We start from the raw sequence: 19,037 nt of genomic DNA, 5'->3' as shown, positions 1-19,037 counted from the left end.
AATAACTATGTTTCTTTTGTTCTTTGCAGTCATGCATAATCAGTCTGTTCACATCATATCAGATGGGGAGTTTCCGCGGTTCTCGTGACGTCGCGTGACAGACAGGCGAATTGGGGGTGGTTAAAAAAAGCTGTCGGCCATTGGCGGAGGGATGATTGCAAAATTGAATTAGAAAAGCCAGGAATAGCTTTACGGTACAGCGCCCCTAGTATATGAAATTGTCAGTTGCCGAGAAGGACACAACTGTGTATTGCAGCGAAAATTTTGTAAATCGCCCTTGGGAAATGAAATAAAACATTTATCTAGTGTTCGTATTTTTTCATCTGAGCGCATAGCTTTAAGGTTAGCAACATGATGATATTGGCGCTAGTTTGTTGCCCATTTTGATTAGTGTTCTTTTTTTCTTTTTTCGCCTTGGTTGCCACACGGCATAATGCGGGAATGTAATAAAGCGCTTCAAGGTCCTCGTTGAAATTTAAAAAAAAATTACCTGTGGCCGACGCTCAATTCTATTCCATGAACCGGTCCACTCGAAGAGGCGGACATTACTGGCACATCAAATTGAAACGAATAATCGGCTAACTAACAAACGTTCACTTATAAAGTTTCAACTATTTACCTTATGCCACATATTGCAGTTTATAGATTCTAGTGGGTGAGACTACAAGGCATATACACTTGAAAAGAATTGTGTGGATGACACCATTCACGAGATAAGCGTCGTCAAACTTGCAGTAAAGACCCACTGTCGTTTCATTTAATTTCTTAACAAAACGTCGTTTTATACAATGAAGCCTAAAAGTAAATGGAACGCCAATGCATTTCCTCGCAAAGTTCGGGAATAGAATATCTCGGAACTGATGTCACCCTGAGAATTCCTTCCAGCCTTGCGGAATCTTTGGCTAGAATTTGTGAATATCAATATGTGCCATAAGGAAATAGGTAAATAGTAAATTCTTGTTAATTAGTCGATTAGGCATTGCAATTTTTTTGCAAGTAATATCCGCCTCTTCGAGCAGACCAGCTTATGGACTAGAATTGTGATATCTGCCACAAGGAATCACAAGGAGTCTGAAAAAAAATTGACAGTCTTCGCTAAAACACCCGGTATGTCTAAAGATGGAGGCCAGTTTCATCCAAATACAGCAGGTGCAACTTATAGAAAGCATTGCCTAAGAGCCACATTACTCAGGTTGTTCAGTTCTTAACTTATTCCCGAGTACACTTTCACAGACTGTCGTTGTCCCACCACTTGTCCAGAGTAGATGCCGGGCATCCACTGCAGACACGGCGTTGTCGTAGGCGCGTTGAGCGGACGAGCATTTTTCAGTGAATCGCTGGCAGTGTCTTCGTTTCGCGAACCCCTTCACCACCCTTTGCCCCCAAGTAGACCAGTGGGCCTCCCGTCAATATTCCAATAGCACTTATTTCACCTTCTCCTCCTCGTCATTATCATCATCGTCATTATCTTCCTCATCATCGTCGTTATCATGTTCAACTCTCATAGAGCTGTCTTGTCCGCAAAAGTAACGCAATCACACGAGGCTAGTTTTTCCCACAAATAGTCAAGCACAAAATTCACAAACTACGGACAGCGCAAAAAAATAATAAATGAACAAAAAAAACGTGAAGTACGGCAGAAGCCTCTGGTTTTTTTGGAGCGTTAGGCCCTACGCCTGTTTCTCGGACTCCCCAGGTTGGTAGCTATTAATGTTATCAAGAAGCGCGCTTCCGAAATTGCCCTGCAGATTTCGCATCTTAACAATTCAATAATTTCTGAAATTTTACAGCTTCTCGCTTAGACGATCTCAATACGCCTTTACTAATTATCCAAATTCCTTCTTTCTTTCTCATTGGCCTCATTTTCATTCTCCACAGACTGTATTCGTACAAAAACAATTAGTTAGCCGTAATGTGAACATTCGAGAAGTAATTCCACCAACCGAATCAAATCAGACTATTAAGATACATTTTGATGAAATTTTTCCCCCCAAACTCGAAGTTTCTATCAGCCACTTCATTAAATAACCTGTTGCAAGATTGCCTTGCGCACGTACAAACAAATAACATAATAGCGACAGATGCTTAAGCGAACAACGAAAAGGCGGGCGTGGGCATTTTCTCGCTTCCGCTTGGCTGGTCATTCTCCTTGAGACTGCCTGATTTCACACCCGTTCTTGAAGCCGAGGTTTTAGCAATGGTTTTAGCGCTTCGGAAACTGCCTTCGAACTCAATAAGTGCGGTTATTATACCAGATTACCTTTCGGTCTGTACTTCGTCCACAGCTTCATCCAATTCGGCAACTCTAAAGACGTTTCTAACATTAGTTCCTCCACAGTGTAATTCTCTAAAACTATTATGGGTACCTGGCCACTTTGGCTTACATTTAAATGAAATGGTAGACTCAATAGCACGATAATCCATGAGTGGACCTATGATGCCGGTTCTTCGAGTAGTGGTGCACATAACAGCAATTAGATATAGACAATATTCAATTCATAGAGATGTCAATGAATCCATAATGACATGGACAGAATTTCAGCACCTAAAATTTCCATGGAAAATCCATTGGTGTCCATCAAGACAATCAGAAGTAGTGATCACGAGATTACGCTGCCGTGTCCCTCCTTTAAACCTATATTTACACAGGACTGGTCTGACGCTATCGCCTCTGTGTCCATACTGCGAAGAAACAGAATCACTAGATCACTATTTTTTGTATGTCGGCGATACAAATTGTTAAGAAAAAGAAATCTAGAACTTCCGTTTGCTAAATCAGGGCTAATGTTATCATCAGAAATCATACTATCTTTCGGTGCGTCAGTCATAGGGGTCAGCCATAGGGACGTGTTTGATGCGGTTTGCGATTAGATACAACCAACAAAAGGAATAACTTGTGATTGTTCTTTTGTAATTTGTTTGTTTTAATATGTTTCCCTTTCTTTCCTGTTTTCTCATCCAATATGTAACACTGCAATAGAATAGGCAATCGTTTCAGCACGCTATTCTTGGCCAATCCCCGAGTGTGGGTATGAGCCATAATATGAGGCCATCATCATCATCATCATCTTCTATCTATTAACGTCTAGGCTCTACATGTATGTACATCTGCCTATCTCACGATCTCTATCAACAGTAATGAGATTAGCATTCAAGAAATATAGCTACACACTGTATTGCAGAAGTTACGTTTATTATTTAAGATCAGTAGTGCTAAAATGCAGAAACTACGCTAACCTCAGCTGTGGAAGAGCAGCAATTCCGCATACAACGCCTACGTACGTAGACGTCGTGAAAATGCATTAATTGCATAGCAAGCCGACAACAAGACAACACAGAAAGTTTCAGAGTCCTGCTGTTGCGTGACTAGATGACACGGCAAATTTCGTGGCCTATTGTTCCGTCACTAGATGACGCAGCAAGTTGCACGATATATTGACAGCTAGTCCGTTTCGGGCACTGTTGCTCCACTGTCTCTAGAAGACGCAGCAAGTTTCAGAACCTAAATCTCCGCCACTAGTATATCGCCTCGGCGCTAAAAATACCAAGCACCGACGGTCTCAGAACAGACCGTCGCCTGCGAAGAATCACAAAACACCATTGCCATAGATTTCATTTTATGTACAATTTGAAATAAAGAAAAATTGAAACACACAAAATCACACAAGAACACGCTGCAAAAAAGTTAGTCAGCGCAGCCTTCGCAAAAAACATCGGGGTGCTGGTGCTGCAGGACGGCAGCACCGACACCCCAAGCCCGCGTCGTGCGAGCCGAGCGATTCAACAGGGCCCGTGACGTCGCCCTCTGGCCCGGCGGATGAGGCCCCACCGCTGCTGCATCGTGGCCCGGGCAGGCTGGGGCTGCGGCGAGCTGTGCCAGCGCGGACAGGTCATCGGCAGAGGCACCCCCGGTGTGATGGAGAGCATAATCCGGGGGGCGCCGCGGACGGGTGCACTGGGCTCGCCGCCAGTAGGAGGCCCGGGGCGCAGGCGAGCAACAGGAGCGACGCCCCCTCGGCCCGAGCGACGTCCCGGTGCTCCCGTTGTTCATGCACACGGCACGTGCCCGCTCGCCGATGACGCCGCCGCTTGTCCGCTTAGCACTCGGCGGAGAAGCGAGGCCCGGTGCGAGGCCTCCTGCAGCGGCACCCGTTGACCTTCCGCGTAGCGCCGAGCTCGCTCCTGGCGGTGACGTCCGCGCTGGAGAGGCCGCGTGGCCTCCTGCGCCAGTGGACCACCTCGCGTCGCCGGAACAGCTCGATGGAGTCCGCCGTTGCTCCAAGGAGCCCGGGTGCCCGATGGATGCTGGGCGCGCGGGCCACCGCGCTCTTCTCGCCGGCCCCGACGACGGCTGGCCGCATGTGGTGCTCGTGGGTGGATGACATCTTTCGAGACGGGAGCGCTGCCCTGCATGGCGTTGTAGAACGGGGCCATCCGCTGCGGTGGCTGCTGCTGCTCTGGCCGCTGACGTGTCCTTTCGTTCCCTTTCGTCTTTTACCACGCGGAGCGCGTGAGCACGCTAGATCGCGTGATCGCGCGAGAACACGAGCCCAAGCTCGTCTTTATCAACTGGGGATAGCCGAAAAACAAATATTTTATGCAAATTATTTGGTAGAGAGCCCTGAACTTTTCTTGCGATTTATCGCGAAAATACGCGTTCCACGCAAATGTTCCTTCTTGCGCTTCATTCGTGTTAACTAGTCAATGCATGAACAGCCTCTCCTCCAGCCGTCATCCTCGCGCCCGTCTTATCCCGGCAGACACAACGAGGTAAACAAAGTGAAGGAGGAAGAAGTTACCGCATACTGCGCCATCAGAAAAGGGAAAGAAAACCAAACGTCGTGGTATGTTGCAGTACTGCTTCAGGGCCAAGATGTGACACATGCCGCAAGCCCACCAGTACCCCCACTAGGTACGCGTCATCGTTGTGAGCAAACGCGACATGTTACCCGTCCATGAGCCGTCGGCATTCCTGGAACGTATGCCAACTCGGCGCGTATTTGATTTCGCATGGTTGGTAGCGTTCTTCTGTGTAAAGCTATTTTGTTAGAGTGAATTTGCGTCATATCCCAGACCACCTTGCTACGTTTCTCTGAGAGAGTGTTACCTATTGTTTGAAATTAAGGGCATTGAGTGACTTGCATGGGTAAAAGAATGAAGTTTTCATCTTAAAGGGTTAGCAGCGCACAAAGACGGAGACTGAGTGAAGAACAACAGGACACAGAGCTACAATTAGTGCTTTGTCTTGTTCTTCTCTCTGCCGCCGTCCGTGTGCACTGCTAACCCTTTTAGACGCTTTACCAACTAGCCCACCACGCCATCGTTGTTAACATGTCAATTTTGCTTTATTGGGGTCAATAGGCGGACCACATGCCTGGGTATGCCTTGTTCTTGTTTTCTCATTTAGCAACGTGCAGTTGCATTTGGGTTTCTAGATGAATTGTGTGATACCAACCGGCCGACCATGGTGCGTCTTCCCTCGCAGTGATCGACGCAAGCGCCAAGTACCCGACGGGGCTGTTCCAGGGCACGTGGTCCGACCTGGGTTCCTTCGACGAGTGCATCGAGACCGTGGCCCGTGACCGGAACGGCGGCGAAGTGGCGCGCGGCCAGTACTGCAACGTCTACGTCAAGATGGCCAATGACACCTCATTCTTTGACGAGATGCTGCCTAACTTCATCATGGCCCACGAGCGGGTGAGCTGGCCAGAGTTTGTTGCAACTGGGTGGCGCGTGTATCAATAGAATGTCACTTGAAGAAGAGGAGTCACAGACCACAGAAACTTCTCCATTGCTTGCATGATACTCTCTATGAAAAGCGAAGAGCGAAAAATTAGTATTAGCGAAACAGAGCAAAACGTACCACGAAGTAGCCTGCCGTTGAGCCAAAAGGATAAAGGCAGGAATGAGGGGCTAGATTTTTGGTTGACTTGAGCACAGGCGCTCGAATGGACTGCAACTACAGAACCTTACTGAAATTTCACAATGATGCCTGGTTGTATCCACTTACAGAATACTTGCGACTAAGACGCCCGACTACCTTCCTAGAACCAAAGAAAACGACAACGAAGAAGAGCATATAAGTTGTGTATAAACTCTCTTACGTGTACACCTTTAGCACCTTTTACACCTTTAGCACCTTTTACATGCTACCTTTAGCACTCGTAGAGCACGGGAAAGATATGCTATGAACTGAAAGGTCACCGGTTTGAAGGTGCTTGAGTTAAGCATGCGCTACGTCATGGCCATGTCGCTACTGTAACTTACGCTCTCAACGTTTTTCGTGGAGCTTTATCGCAACTCACACATACAGTGCTCACGGAATGAAACGCGTCAATTTATGGCTAACTAATGCTCATACTTCAGTTTGCACCCTTATCAGTTCGTATCACATGAACGTAATTTTGGCGCGTACATTTAGACCGGAGTCCCCGTCACCGTCGGTGTCCAGATTCCTATTGAGATGACATGGTACTTTCGAGTACTTTGCATATATGCAGGGATCTAGTATATGCTCCCTGTCGCGTTTCATTCCGCGAGCACTGTACAATATCGCCAGTCGCTGTGGCCATTGTCAAGTGCCGAAGCAAGCTTTGAGCCGGCAACATGTGTGGACGATGGAACCTCTAAAGCCATGAACATTTCCTACCCTGAGACGGGCCCAATGGTGTCAATAAACACACCGAAGCAATCCGGACGGCCTGTTATCGCAAGTGTTTTTACTATCGACCCATCCCGTATGTACTGCTGCCTTGCACTCGCCACAATGGTGCTGGTGGCGGAATGCGAGGACGCTCTTGTGGTTAGGTGTAGGCGCACGTTATAAAGAACGCCAGGGAGCAAAGTCCTCCACCACGTCATCCGTTAAAGCGTCACAGTGTTGCTTTCGGACGTTAAACCTCATCTATGAATGAACTGTCTCGGAAGGCGATGTTTTGAGAGAGCTCGATGCATTACAGTCTCAAGGGTAATGTGTAACACTGGTCCCACAGATGCGAACCAGTGAAACTCGATATGGCTTTCATGTTAGCTGGAGTACTGGGCTCAGCTGGGTAACAATATAAAAGCCGCTTATACATAAATACAGCAATGTCGACTACTACGAGTATGCAATATTCCAATGTAGATCTAGCTTTTTCTTTGTGCTTCGCACTCCTGCCAATTGCTAATACGCTGTAAATATATAAGCCGCCGTGGTTGCCTAGTGGCTACAGTGTTGGGCTGCTGCTAAGCACGAGGTCGCGGGATCGAATCCCGGCCACGGCAGACACGTTCCGATAATAAAAACATTGTGGTTTTAGCATGTAACACCCAAGAATATTTTTAAAGTTCATGCTACGTTTAACTTGGCTTAACTTAGCCCGCAAACGGGAATCCACATGAACGAACCACGCGTCGAATAAACGAAGTTATCGCTCACGAAATTCCGTATCCGCACTGTTACAAAACCTGCCAGCCTTCTGGCAAATCCCGAACTGTTGCGTGTGATTAGCATTGTCCATTCGGCTCTTGATTTGTTGACACCGGACCCAGAATCCCTAACCACGCACGCACGGTTCTAATGAACCATGACGATGGAGTAAAATTGCCACGGGGCGGGTATACAGCATCAAAAGCCTCTGTCAGGCTGCATAGCCTTTTGCTTTTGCTTCGATTTCTGTTGATGTACAGAAAGAAATCAATAAATAAACCTCAAACCTCAAACATTTCGCTTTTTTCCATTTCAGTCCAGCCCCCCTCCCCACTCTACACCGACTGGGTCTGATAGCAAGGGTGAGGGTGGTCTCCACTCAGGCCAATCACCATCATCACCATCATCATCATCAGCCTGTTTTTCATCATCATCAGCTTTTGCCTTATTACAAACCGCAGTACAACTAGTGGCTTCAAGGTTCATGCATGTGACGCACGCGTTCTGGCCTATGAATACGATATAGCTGTTTTTTGTTCAAATCTCGAAAGTATTGCCGAGGTTAACACCGTTCTAAAACACTTTTGTGAGGTAAGCGGAAGTGCAGTGGATTAGTTTTTCTCGGCTACCACTGCACCAAATTTGACGAAGTTTGTTGCATATAAAAGAAAAAATTGGGGGGGGGGGGAGGGAATTCTAGTGACTGCTGGTTTCGAATGTTTCATGTAGGTCGTAAATATTTTATTAAAAATTGGCCAAACTAGCAAATTTTTAGAAATGAAGCTATCTAGTTTAGAACTCTGTAACTCAACAATGAAAAAACATATCACAATTCTGTGAACTTCATCTAATAGCACATCTACAGCGGACACAATTGGTATGTTACACATGAATCTAAAAAATTTAGTATTATGGAAACGCGGCTTTTGCAGAACCTTTGTACACAACGTAACCAATTCGCGTAAGATACAAATTGACATACCAAATTTGTCCGCTTTGACTGTTATAATAGATGCCGTTGACAGAACCGCGATATCAGTTCTTGATGCAGAGCTGTTTGCAAACGTCGTGCTCCTATTTTTTTCGAACTTTCAAATTTTTCGAAATGTTTCAAACAAAATTCAGGTCCTCAATCGAAATTTCGCTTCCAACAGACACTACAATTTAACTTTCTGTCTCAAATGCAACAAGTTTCATTAAAAGCGATCCAGAGGTTATCTCAGAAAAACGTTTCTGCGTTTTACATGTATTGAAATAGGCCGCGTCGGAGTGGGGCCGAGCTAAAGATTCCTCTTCAACAATTTGGCGAGGAATCAAATACATAAATAACAAATGCATTGCCATTGCCAAAAATGCTGCAAACGAATTCTTGAACGCTACGCACCGTAAAAACAAGTAAAATATATCATTCTTCATAAAAGAATGTACTCGTATGTGCCGAAAATTGTGTTCAGAATAACTGATATCAATGCTTCCATGTTTTCTGTCTATTTAATAAGGTAAGAAAATATCACACGAACTTTAGAACTATATCAGTTCGAAACCAGCAAAGCAGTGCATGCCGCTGATATGAAAAATGTAAAGGCCATGAAATGAACAAGTTGAGGACAAATATGTTAATGAAACTTTGTCACTCAAGAACCGTGTTTACATTCATGTACGTATGCAACGGCCAGTGCAAAATATCAACGACGCTGGCTTTCATCCAATGTATTACGCAGGAGCAGTTGTCACCGGTCGTGTATCGTGAGTAATTACACCGAAATTATAGTCGCAACAGAGAGCACGTCTAAAAAGCAGGAGTTCTGCAAAGTATACGAAGGCGAGTCAAATGAAAGTGAGCCAGATCGAATATATGACAAACGGGGTCCTTTATTTAAAAGTAGTCTCCATGAGCATTTAGACATTTGTCCCATTGACTAAGGAGTCGCGTGATTCCGGTCTCATAAAATTCCTTGGGCTGCTGCTTCAAAAAGTCTGCAACTGACTCTTTCACGTCATCGTCCGACACGAATGGGGTTCCTTTGAGCTGTTTTTTTTTTCGGTTGCCCAAAATGTGGATGTCGCAAGGCGACAGCTGGGCTGTGTAGCGGATGTTGCAGTGTTTCCCACTTGAACGTTGCCAGTTTTGCATTAAATTCATCAGCGATGTGGGGACGGGAATTGTCGTGGAACAAGATGACCCCATTCGTAAATTTCCCACATCGTTTTTTCTTGATTGCAACACACAGCCGTTCCGGCGTTTCACAGTATCGAAAACAATTGATAGTCTCTCAAGACTTAGCGAATTCTATCCGTAATGGTCCATGACGATCGAAAAAAAAATTCAACAACACCTTTCCGGCAGAAATGATGGCCTTTGCGTTCTTTGGGCGTGGTGAATTTGAATGTTTCCACTGTAAGCCTTGCCGTCGTGTTTCAGCCTCGTAGTAGTGGCACCATGGTTCGTCCCCAATCACAATTGCAGACAAAAAGTCGTCACCGTTATTGTGATACCGGATCAGATTATTCAAGGCAGCGCCAAACTTCTCCGTCTTCTGGCGGTGGTTCATAATATTGGGCGTCCATTGCACACACAAAAGCCGATGACAAAGACGTTCATGAATTATGGCGGGAACCGAATTGTGACTGATGTGCGGACGCTCTGCCACTTCATCGATGCTTATCCTCCGTTCTTGTGTCATCATATCATCAGCTTTTGCAATTTTGTCAAGGGTGATTTCACGATGGCTTTAGTCCCGTCTTGGATCGTCTTTGCATCTTTTACGTCTTGCTTTGAACCACTCTCTCCGACGCTTCACAGTGGCCAGTGAAATACGATGTTCAACGTACATGGCAGCCATACGGCGACTAATTTCTTTTTACGGAATACCTTCAGCAGTCAAAAACTTCACGGCACCACGCTGTTCAACTTTTGGAGTTTCCAATATGTCACGCAACCATGTTCAACCGAATGTATGAGAGCATTACAGAACCTTTATCCTCACACCTGCGTGTCACTTTTGTAAATGAGACATCCCTCTCTTCTACGCATATACCTCGCAGATAATGAACCGAACCATTATTGCGTGGGGTGGGTAGGCTCACTTTCATTTGACTAGCCCTCGTACATTAGAAATGTGAAGATGCAATGAGATATACAAATGCGAAGATAGAGCTTGATAAAGGGCAAAAAAGTGCCACTGGAAACAAAGTTCACTGCACGTATACACGAAATCTCCCAACAAGAAGTTTAAATACACGCATAAGTTTGCAATAAATGTACGTACTAAGAAAAAGTCACGGTGTATAATGCGTCAAACGAAGCAAATAAACATGTTGCGCAATCACAGATTCACAGAATCCTAGAAACCGCCCCCATTCCATTCACTCCCCCCGATGTATCGCACGCGACGGAACATGACTAGCTTGTTCTCCACTTTTCTCCTTTGCGCACACAAAACTGAGTCACCATCGTTGTCTCACCCATTCCAGCCCCCCCCCCCCCCTTCACGTACGCTTTCACTCGCACATACAGCATGCGGCGCTCGGTAACGATGTTATCGCCCTTGGACTTTATACGAAACATGAGGGCGACGGTGACAGCAGGAATGCGCTTGGAGTGTCCATATAATTGCTATCGCAATAATGTAATCAGTATCCGGCAACTGAAGCGTCCCGTGGCCCATTTCTTTCCGCAAAGGAAGAAGTAACAAAATCGAACTTTCACCGTGCAACAATTCGCTGCGCCGCAACAATGTATTTTTTTCCTTTAGTGGGGCGGGGCACCGAAATTAAAAAAACCCAAGGAATATATGTTGGCCCCAATTGAATGCCTTCTTCGCGCACCTAATGTGGCTACCGAAGGAATACCGAAAAAAATTTGAGACGCTTCGTCGACAGAAAACCATACGCATACTGCTCGGTATCGTACACCGGCGAGCCAAGACTTTCCGGAGAGGTTGTCCTCAAGCGAACGCGGTGCAATCCGTTGACTCCCCACAGTGATGGCGGCGAGCGACCACTGTTTCTGTTTTTCGTCTGCTAGCCAGAAAGCGTCTAAAACTCTGCCAGGCGAAAATCCACTTGGCCAGAGCAGACCGAACACGCACCGAAGTGCGCCGCGCGGTGGTCAGGGCAACACGAGATAAACGTATGCGCTCTGGCTGCCTCTGGCAGCCCGCGGGTAGGGCAGCGCGACCGAAAAATTGAAGACGCTCAATGTGTTCTCGCGAATAAGAGTCAAAGGGGGAAAAAGAAATAAGAACGCAGTTACCTTGGCTGGCTTTAGTGTGTTAACCTGGATGCTTTGGCGTATAGGTGAAAAAAAAATTGATATTTTTATGTGACATGACGGCACGAATGAACCACCACAACGGTTCGTCTCATCGGACCTCGCTGCGCGCCTAGTCAACTTGTTTATTAGTGTGCTGATTTGGCTTGTCGCGTTGTATGTTCCAATGCAATTGACTTTAGAAAAGGCAATGCACCTTTGGCGTCAAATGTTTTTAACGCCATTACACCCACAAGGTTCTGGAATTGAAAATCTAAAGCACTACTCTGGAAATGTGAATGCACCTTTCACATCTAAAGTTTATGAGATTTATACCCATAAAGTTTCGGAATATATATCTATGCGCTCCGTAGATTCCGCGGCCTCCGCGAGATGCCGCGGTGAGCTCGTTTGTCATCAAAACGCCATTGAACCTTTGTGTTCGGATGGGGCTGCTTGTGTTATGTGACTCCCGCTGCCTGGGCGTTGCCACGAAATCCAGCCGGAGTTTGCAAATTTCGCGGTGAAATGTCTTTTCGAGCATGAAAAAGACATTCTAGACAAAATCCTGAACGATTTCCGGCACCGGGGCTTGCTTTGGTCGGCGGTACATTGACGGACAGGCCGCCATTGGAATCTGAACCTGGCAACGTTTAACGTTAGAACGTTATCTAGTGAGGCGAGTCTAGCAGTGTTATTGGAGGAATTAGAGGGTAGGAAATGGGATATAATAGGGCTCAGTGAGGTTAGGAGGACAGAAGAAGCATATACAGTGGTAAAAAGCGGGCACGTACTGTGCTACCGGGGCTTAGCGGAGAGACGAGAAGTAGGAGTCGGATTCCTGATTAATAAGAAAATGGCTAGTAACATACAGGAATTCTATAGCATTAACGACAGGGTGGCAGTTCTTGTTGTGAAACTTAATAAGAGGTACAAATTGAAGGTGGTACACGTCTATGCCCCTACATGCAGTCATGATGACCAGGAAGTCGAAAGCTTTTATGAAGACGTGGAATCGGCGATGGGTAAAGTCAAAACAAAATACACTATATTGATGGACGACTTCAATGCCAGGGTAGGCAAGAAGCAGGCTGGAGACAAGTCCGTAGGGGAATATGGCATAGGCTCTAGGAATAGCAGAGGAGATTTAATAGTAGAGTTTGCAGAACAGAATAATATGCGGATAATGAATACCTTTTTCCGCAAGCGGGTTAGTCGAAAGTGGACATGGAGGAGCCCGAATGGTGAGACTAGAAATGAAATCGACTTCATACTCTGCGCGAACCCTGGCATCATACAAGATGTAGACGTGCTCGGCAAGGTACGCTGCAGTGACCATAGGATGGTAAGAACTCGAATTAGCCTAGACTTGAGGAGGGAACGGAAGAAACTGATACACAAGAAGCCAATCAATGAGTTAGCGGTAAGAGGGAAACTAGAGGAATTCGAGATCAAGCTACAAAACGGGTATTCGGCTTTAACTCAGGAAGAGGGCCTTAGTGTTGAAGCAATGAACGACAATCTCATGGGCATCATTAAGGAGTGCGGAATAGAAGTCGGTGGTAACGCCGTTAGACAGGAAACCAGTAAGCTATCGCAGGAGACGAAAGATCTCATCAAGAAACGCCAATGTATGAAAGCCTCTAGCCCTACAGCTAGAATAGAACTGGCAGAACTTTCTAAGTTAATCAACAAGCCTAAGACAGCGGACATCAGGAACTATAATATGGATAAAACTGAACAGGCTCTCAGGAACGGAGGAAGCCTAAAAACAGTGAAGAAGAAACTAGGAATAGGCAAGAATCAGATGTGTGCGTTAAGAGACAAAGCCGGCAATATCGTTGCTAATATGGATGAGATAGTTCAAGTGACTGAGGAGTTCTATAGAGATTTATACAGTGCCAGTGGCACCCACGATGATAGTAGAAGAGAGAATAGCCTAGAGGAATTCAAAATCCAACAGGTAACGCCAGAAGAAGTAAAGAAAGCCTGAGGAGCTTTGGAAAGGGGGAAGGCAGCTGGGGAGGATCAGGTAACAACAGATTTGTTGAACGATGGTGGTCAGATTGTTCTAGAGAAACTGGCCACCCTTTATACGCAATGCCTCATAACCTCGAGCCTACCGGAATCTTGGAAGAACGATAACATAATCCTGATCCATAAGAAAGGGGACGCCAAAGACTTGGAAAATTTTAGACCGATTAGATTACTGTCCGTTGCCTGCAAAGTATTTACTAAGGTAATCGCAAACAGAATCAGGAACACCTTAGACTTCTGTCAACCAAAGGACCAGGCAGGATTCCGTAAAGGCTACTCAACAATAGACCATATTCCCACTATCAATCAAGTGATAGAGAAATGTGCAGAATATAACCAACCCTTATATATAGCTTTCATTGACTACGAGAAAGCGTTTGATTCAGTCGAAACCTCAGCAGTCATGGAGGCATTACGCAATCAGGGTGCAGATGAGCCATATGTAAAAATACTGGAAGATATCTATAGCGGCTCCACAGCAACCGTAGTCCTCCACAAAGAAAGCAACAAAATCCCAATAAAAAAGGCGTCAGACAGGGAGATACGATCTCTACAATGCTATTCACAGCATGTTTACAGGAGGTATTTAGAGACCTGGAGTGGGAAGAATTGGGGATAAAAGTTGATGGAGAATACCTTAGCAACTTGCGATTCGCTGATGATATTGCATTGCTTAGTAACTCAGGAGACCAATTGCAATGCATGCTCAGTGACCTGGAGAGGCAAAGCAGAAGGGTGGGTCTAAAAATTAATCTGCAGAAAACTAAAGTATTGCTTAACAGTCTCGGAAGAGAACAGCAGTTTACGATAGGTAGCTAGGCACTGGAAGTGGTAAGGGAATACATCTACTTAGGGCAGGTAGTGACCACGGATCCGGATCATGAGACTGAAATAACCAGAAGAAAAAGAATGGGTTGGGGGGCGTTTGGCAGGCATTCTCAAATCATGAACAGCAGGTTGCCATTACCCCTCAAGAGATATGTGTATAATAGCTGTGTCTTACCAGTACTCACCTACGGGGCAGAAACCTGGAGGCTTATGAAATGGTTCTGAATGGTTATGAAAATTGAGGATGACGCAAAGAGCTATGGAAAGAAGAATGATGGGTGTAACGTTAAGGGATAAGAAAAGAGCAGATTGGGTGAGGCAACAAACGCGGGTAAATGACATCTTAGTTGAAATCAAGAAAAAGAAATGGGCATGGGCCGGACATGTAATGAGGAGGAAAGATAACCGATGATCACTAAGGGTTACGGACTGGATTCCAAGCGAAGGGAAGCGTAGCAGGGGGCGGCAAGAAGGTGGGCGGATGACATTAAGACGTTTGCAGGGACAACATGGCCACAATTAGTACATGACCGGGGTAGTTGGAGAAGTATGGGCGGGGCCTTTGCCCTGCAGTGGGCTTAACTAGGCTGATGACGATGATGATGACATTCACAGCACGAAAAAGTTTCGGGGGGGGGGGGGGGCTCCACAGCGATCCTTACTGGCGGAGACAGACAGACGAAAACCGAGAAAAAACATAAAAATGGAAGGGCAAAGATTTGTATATTTCTGCTCGTGCTACAGTTCGCAATTTCTTTTTCATTAGTAAATTATGGTACGTGTTGTGAGTGCTCCACTATTCTCTAACGAATGTGCAAAGATTTCATCGGGTTTTTGCCGTGTTTATACGGGGATCAACATGGGAACGAAAAAGTCGGACAAACCTTTTTCGGCGTGTATGCCAGGGGGCCTTGAGTTTATCGCATTTATTTGTGAGACAGCTCGTAGATCGTTTTTTATACCTTCGGGATGTACAGGATCCTTTCTTGCGCACAGTTTGCCAAGTATGACTGGCCAATGCTTCGCCTCAGTTTGTCATCTCTTCCAGTAAAATGGAAGGTCGACTAAAGGGTTACCTCAAAGAAGCTGTTGAGTCGTGTCGCTTCCTGAAGGCACGATTTTCTTTTGAAATTTTAAGCACCGTATCCCCCCCAAAATTGTATAAGTATTTATAATCTTTTTCTCCTAATTTCATTGCACCGATCTCAATTCTCTTGAGGAACTTGGCGAAAAGTGCTGAAACGTGTAAAAAGCATGGCTGTGCGTCCGGGGGGTGAAAACTTTCTTTAACCTAAATGCAGGCGTTTTGCCAGTTAAGACATGGCTTTCTGAAAAGGGCTTCTTCGTTCTGCGTATGACCACTGTTACATTGTGCCACAAACCAGAAACGATTGAACATGTCACTGGAATGCTGACATGACGTGTTCTTCCGGGATTTCCTGCAAAGGACCTTAAAGGGAAGCTGAAACGGTTTTCAATTTCATGAATTGCTAGGGTTGGGAAGAACAGACCTAATAATTTACGGTACTCATTTTTTTTCGCTTTGTTATTATAAGGGGCGGAAATTTCTTTCTAAATCCAACCCCCGCGGACACGCCCCCGTCGCTTCCCGGAGTGCCGGGTGAGGAGGCAGCCGGAGGAGAGAACCCGCGAGAGTGACGTCAATCCCGGGGAGCATGCCGGCGGACCGGCGTGCTGGCATGTGCTGGCGTGTTTCTTCCCGTCCTGCGCTTTGCTAAACGACGCTACGAGAGATCTGCCGCCGCTGACGTTTGCTTTCTTTTGCGACTTTCGTGAACTGTGCTTCATTTCAGTGCTGCGTGAGTGCCTACAGCCAAGGGCACACAACATGCCCTCGTTCTGTGCAGCATTCGGCTGTGCGAACACACGCAGGTGAGATGATGTTGTGTGTCACATGTTCCCAAAGGACAAGAAGCTTGCAGCGCAGTGGGTCCGTGTGGTGAGGAGAGAGAATTTCGTGCCGAAGAAATCAACTGTGCTGTGCTCGGACCATTTCCGCGACAGTGACTATCATCGGAGCTTGACAACGATGCAGGTAATCGGTATTCCAATTCCGGTGTTCCGGTGCCCACATTGATTCACTCTAGAAATGCGAACATTTGCAGCCGTGAACGTCTGTTAACGCAGTTTTAGCGTAGCCGGATAGCCTTACGACCAATGCGTAAACGCGTTGTTGCTAGCGTTGCTAGGCTTGCCTAGCGACATTTGAGGTACGGTTGCAGTTACGGTAACGTTACCGTGTTTATCACACGGCGGTGCTAAAACTGCCTAATATCTGTATGTCAACAATAGCATGCAGCATGCATACCGATTCTTGATCGAGCCACAATAGAAAAGTCGTCGAACCATAGTCTGAATATTGCACATATAATGCCTCTGGCCATCTCGATCTGGATGTGTATGATGAGCAACTTTCATGACTGTACCTCGCAGCACTGTATGGGCGCGCTTTGAAACGCGGTACTTATGTTCGCGATCGCGTATCAACACGCAAAAAACCACCGAACTTTAGACAAGCAGCGGCAAGGTGCTTGACATCGCGGAATTGCACCGGTCTTTACGATCTAATGAGAAGTTAGTGCTTCGGCATTCCTTCAGCAGCAAGTTCCCAGTGACACTTTAGCGCGTTTTGTCTCCTATAATTGCAACGTGCAGCTACATGAAAAAAAAAACATATGTACCAGCTAATATTTCAAATGCGCGAGAAGGTGCACATATCGTTCTCGCTGTTGGCCATCCCACCACCTCGGGCTTCCTGATCGGCCACTACTTCGCTTCCATCGCTACGACCCTCTACCTTTCCACCTCCTACTCTCTCTCTCTCTTTTAACCCCATCCCCTCCACCCTGCTGGTGCTGAGCCGTGCTCCCGCATGGATTGCAGCAAATAGCGCTAGCCTTTTCTCCTTCCCCACAAGAACCACTTCTCTCTTTGGCACACTCAACATCGTCGTTGCTGCCATAGTTTTCTGTAACGGCTGTCGGTTCGAACATGTAATGCTATGTTCACACTACGGTCGTAACGCGCGTAACAGCTCTTTTGGCGTATCGAACGTAACGGCTGTAAAAAACGTTACGGCAGTTAAGCCGGCACCTTTGTTCACATTTACTGCTGCTTAAATTACGGCTTTTACAACAGGCCAATCAAATTTGGAGCTGCAGAATCGACGTCACCAGCGGTCCAATATGGCTCCTGCCAACATGCGAGCGCTGGCCGAGATCGAAGAAATTCACGCTCAAAACAAACTTATAGTCATGTATTCAATCGCCCAAAGACGACGAAGGCGACGCAGAAGGGTTTGGGTGCGGCAAGTATTTTTCGACAGGGCCGTGGACGGCGATTTTCACAACCTTTTCGCCAAGCTCCGAGTTGGTGACGCTGCGATGTTTCATAACATCATGCGCATATCGCCTCAGCAGTTCCGCTTCCTTGAAAACCTAATGAGACCACTCATCGAAGTTCTGAGCACGCATCTGCGGCCATCGATTTCCTCGGCGGATAAACCAGATGAACTGAAAACAGTCTCGCAAGGCGCACTGCAAAAATTTTCACGAACACAGCCAATCGTGCGCACGGAATGGCGGAATGGCACTTCCCGCGCCCGGAGCTGTCTGCAGACGGGAGGACGGAAGTGTCGTCACCGGTTGTTGAAAGCCGAAAGCTTATCGGTCATTGGCTGTGTCGCAGCGGTCGTAACATAACAGTCGTAAATGTTGCCGACCCTTTAACACTCTCACCCACGATTTTTGCGAGAATTGCGCACGTTGGTACCTTTACGTTCGCAGTCTGAACTAGACGCATACGCTTGTTGCGCTTCCGCTTACGTATATTACGAAAAATCGGCGCCTTACGAACGTAGTCTGAACATAGCATAAGGCGAAAATACAAGCTGTCCGAGACCGCGAGAACGTTCCATAATGCTTACAACTCATCTGTGAAGCCAGACCAGAACGGCGTGCTACGCTCTGAAACGGCGGCGGCGACCGGTGATCCCCGTGAAGGACGTCACAGCCATCTCGACCAATCACGGGCAACAGCGGCGTTCGCGCGATGCCTAGAGCCGCTGGCGCGCGTTGTCTTGCAAAAAACAGCCGCTTGCGTTTGTTTCAGCCCTGTTTAAACTAGATATTCGTGTTCAATGGTCTAAGAACTGCAGAATGCCGCAGGGAACTCATGTATTTTCGAAAAAGTGTTTCAGCTTCCCTTTAATGAAGTATTTCCTTTTGGAGGCACCGGGAATAAGGTACCTAACGGTTGACAACAAGGATGGTTTTCCTTAGGATATTGTGGTGTTATTGACTTTGCACAGCATTTGGGCGTCACGCAGGGCTGTTCGCCATGCAGATGTTGATGCTCGTCCCGCTATAGAGTACTTCCGCTAGCCTCTCATTTCATTTATGGAAATAGAAAAAGCGCAAAAGCGTGTACCTGATTGGGTGCCCCGCATGGAATGTTTGTCACATATGAAACAACTGCAACATGTGTGTT

The 19,037-nt window shown here is 46.4% G+C and overlaps 1 protein-coding gene across 1 annotated transcript in view; it reads left to right on the top strand.

The window, feature by feature from the left end:
• Window positions 1–3,817: 3,817 nt before the first annotated feature.
• The window catches only part of LOC139051797 (nose resistant to fluoxetine protein 6-like), a 76,144-nt gene continuing 60,924 nt past the window's right edge, over window positions 3,818–19,037 (top strand). The window contains exons 1-5 of the mRNA XM_070528787.1: window positions 3,818–4,058; window positions 4,169–4,370; window positions 4,761–4,912; window positions 5,486–5,697; window positions 7,728–7,773. Coding sequence (XP_070384888.1) covers window positions 3,818–4,058; window positions 4,169–4,370; window positions 4,761–4,912; window positions 5,486–5,697; window positions 7,728–7,773 — 853 coding nt within the window. The remainder of the gene's footprint in view (window positions 4,059–4,168; window positions 4,371–4,760; window positions 4,913–5,485; window positions 5,698–7,727; window positions 7,774–19,037) is intronic.

This window comes from Dermacentor albipictus, unplaced genomic scaffold, assembly GCF_038994185.2.
Source record: "Dermacentor albipictus isolate Rhodes 1998 colony unplaced genomic scaffold, USDA_Dalb.pri_finalv2 scaffold_14, whole genome shotgun sequence".
Lineage (NCBI taxonomy): Eukaryota > Metazoa > Arthropoda > Arachnida > Ixodida > Ixodidae > Dermacentor > Dermacentor albipictus.
This window is presented reverse-complemented; position numbering and strand designations above follow the sequence as displayed.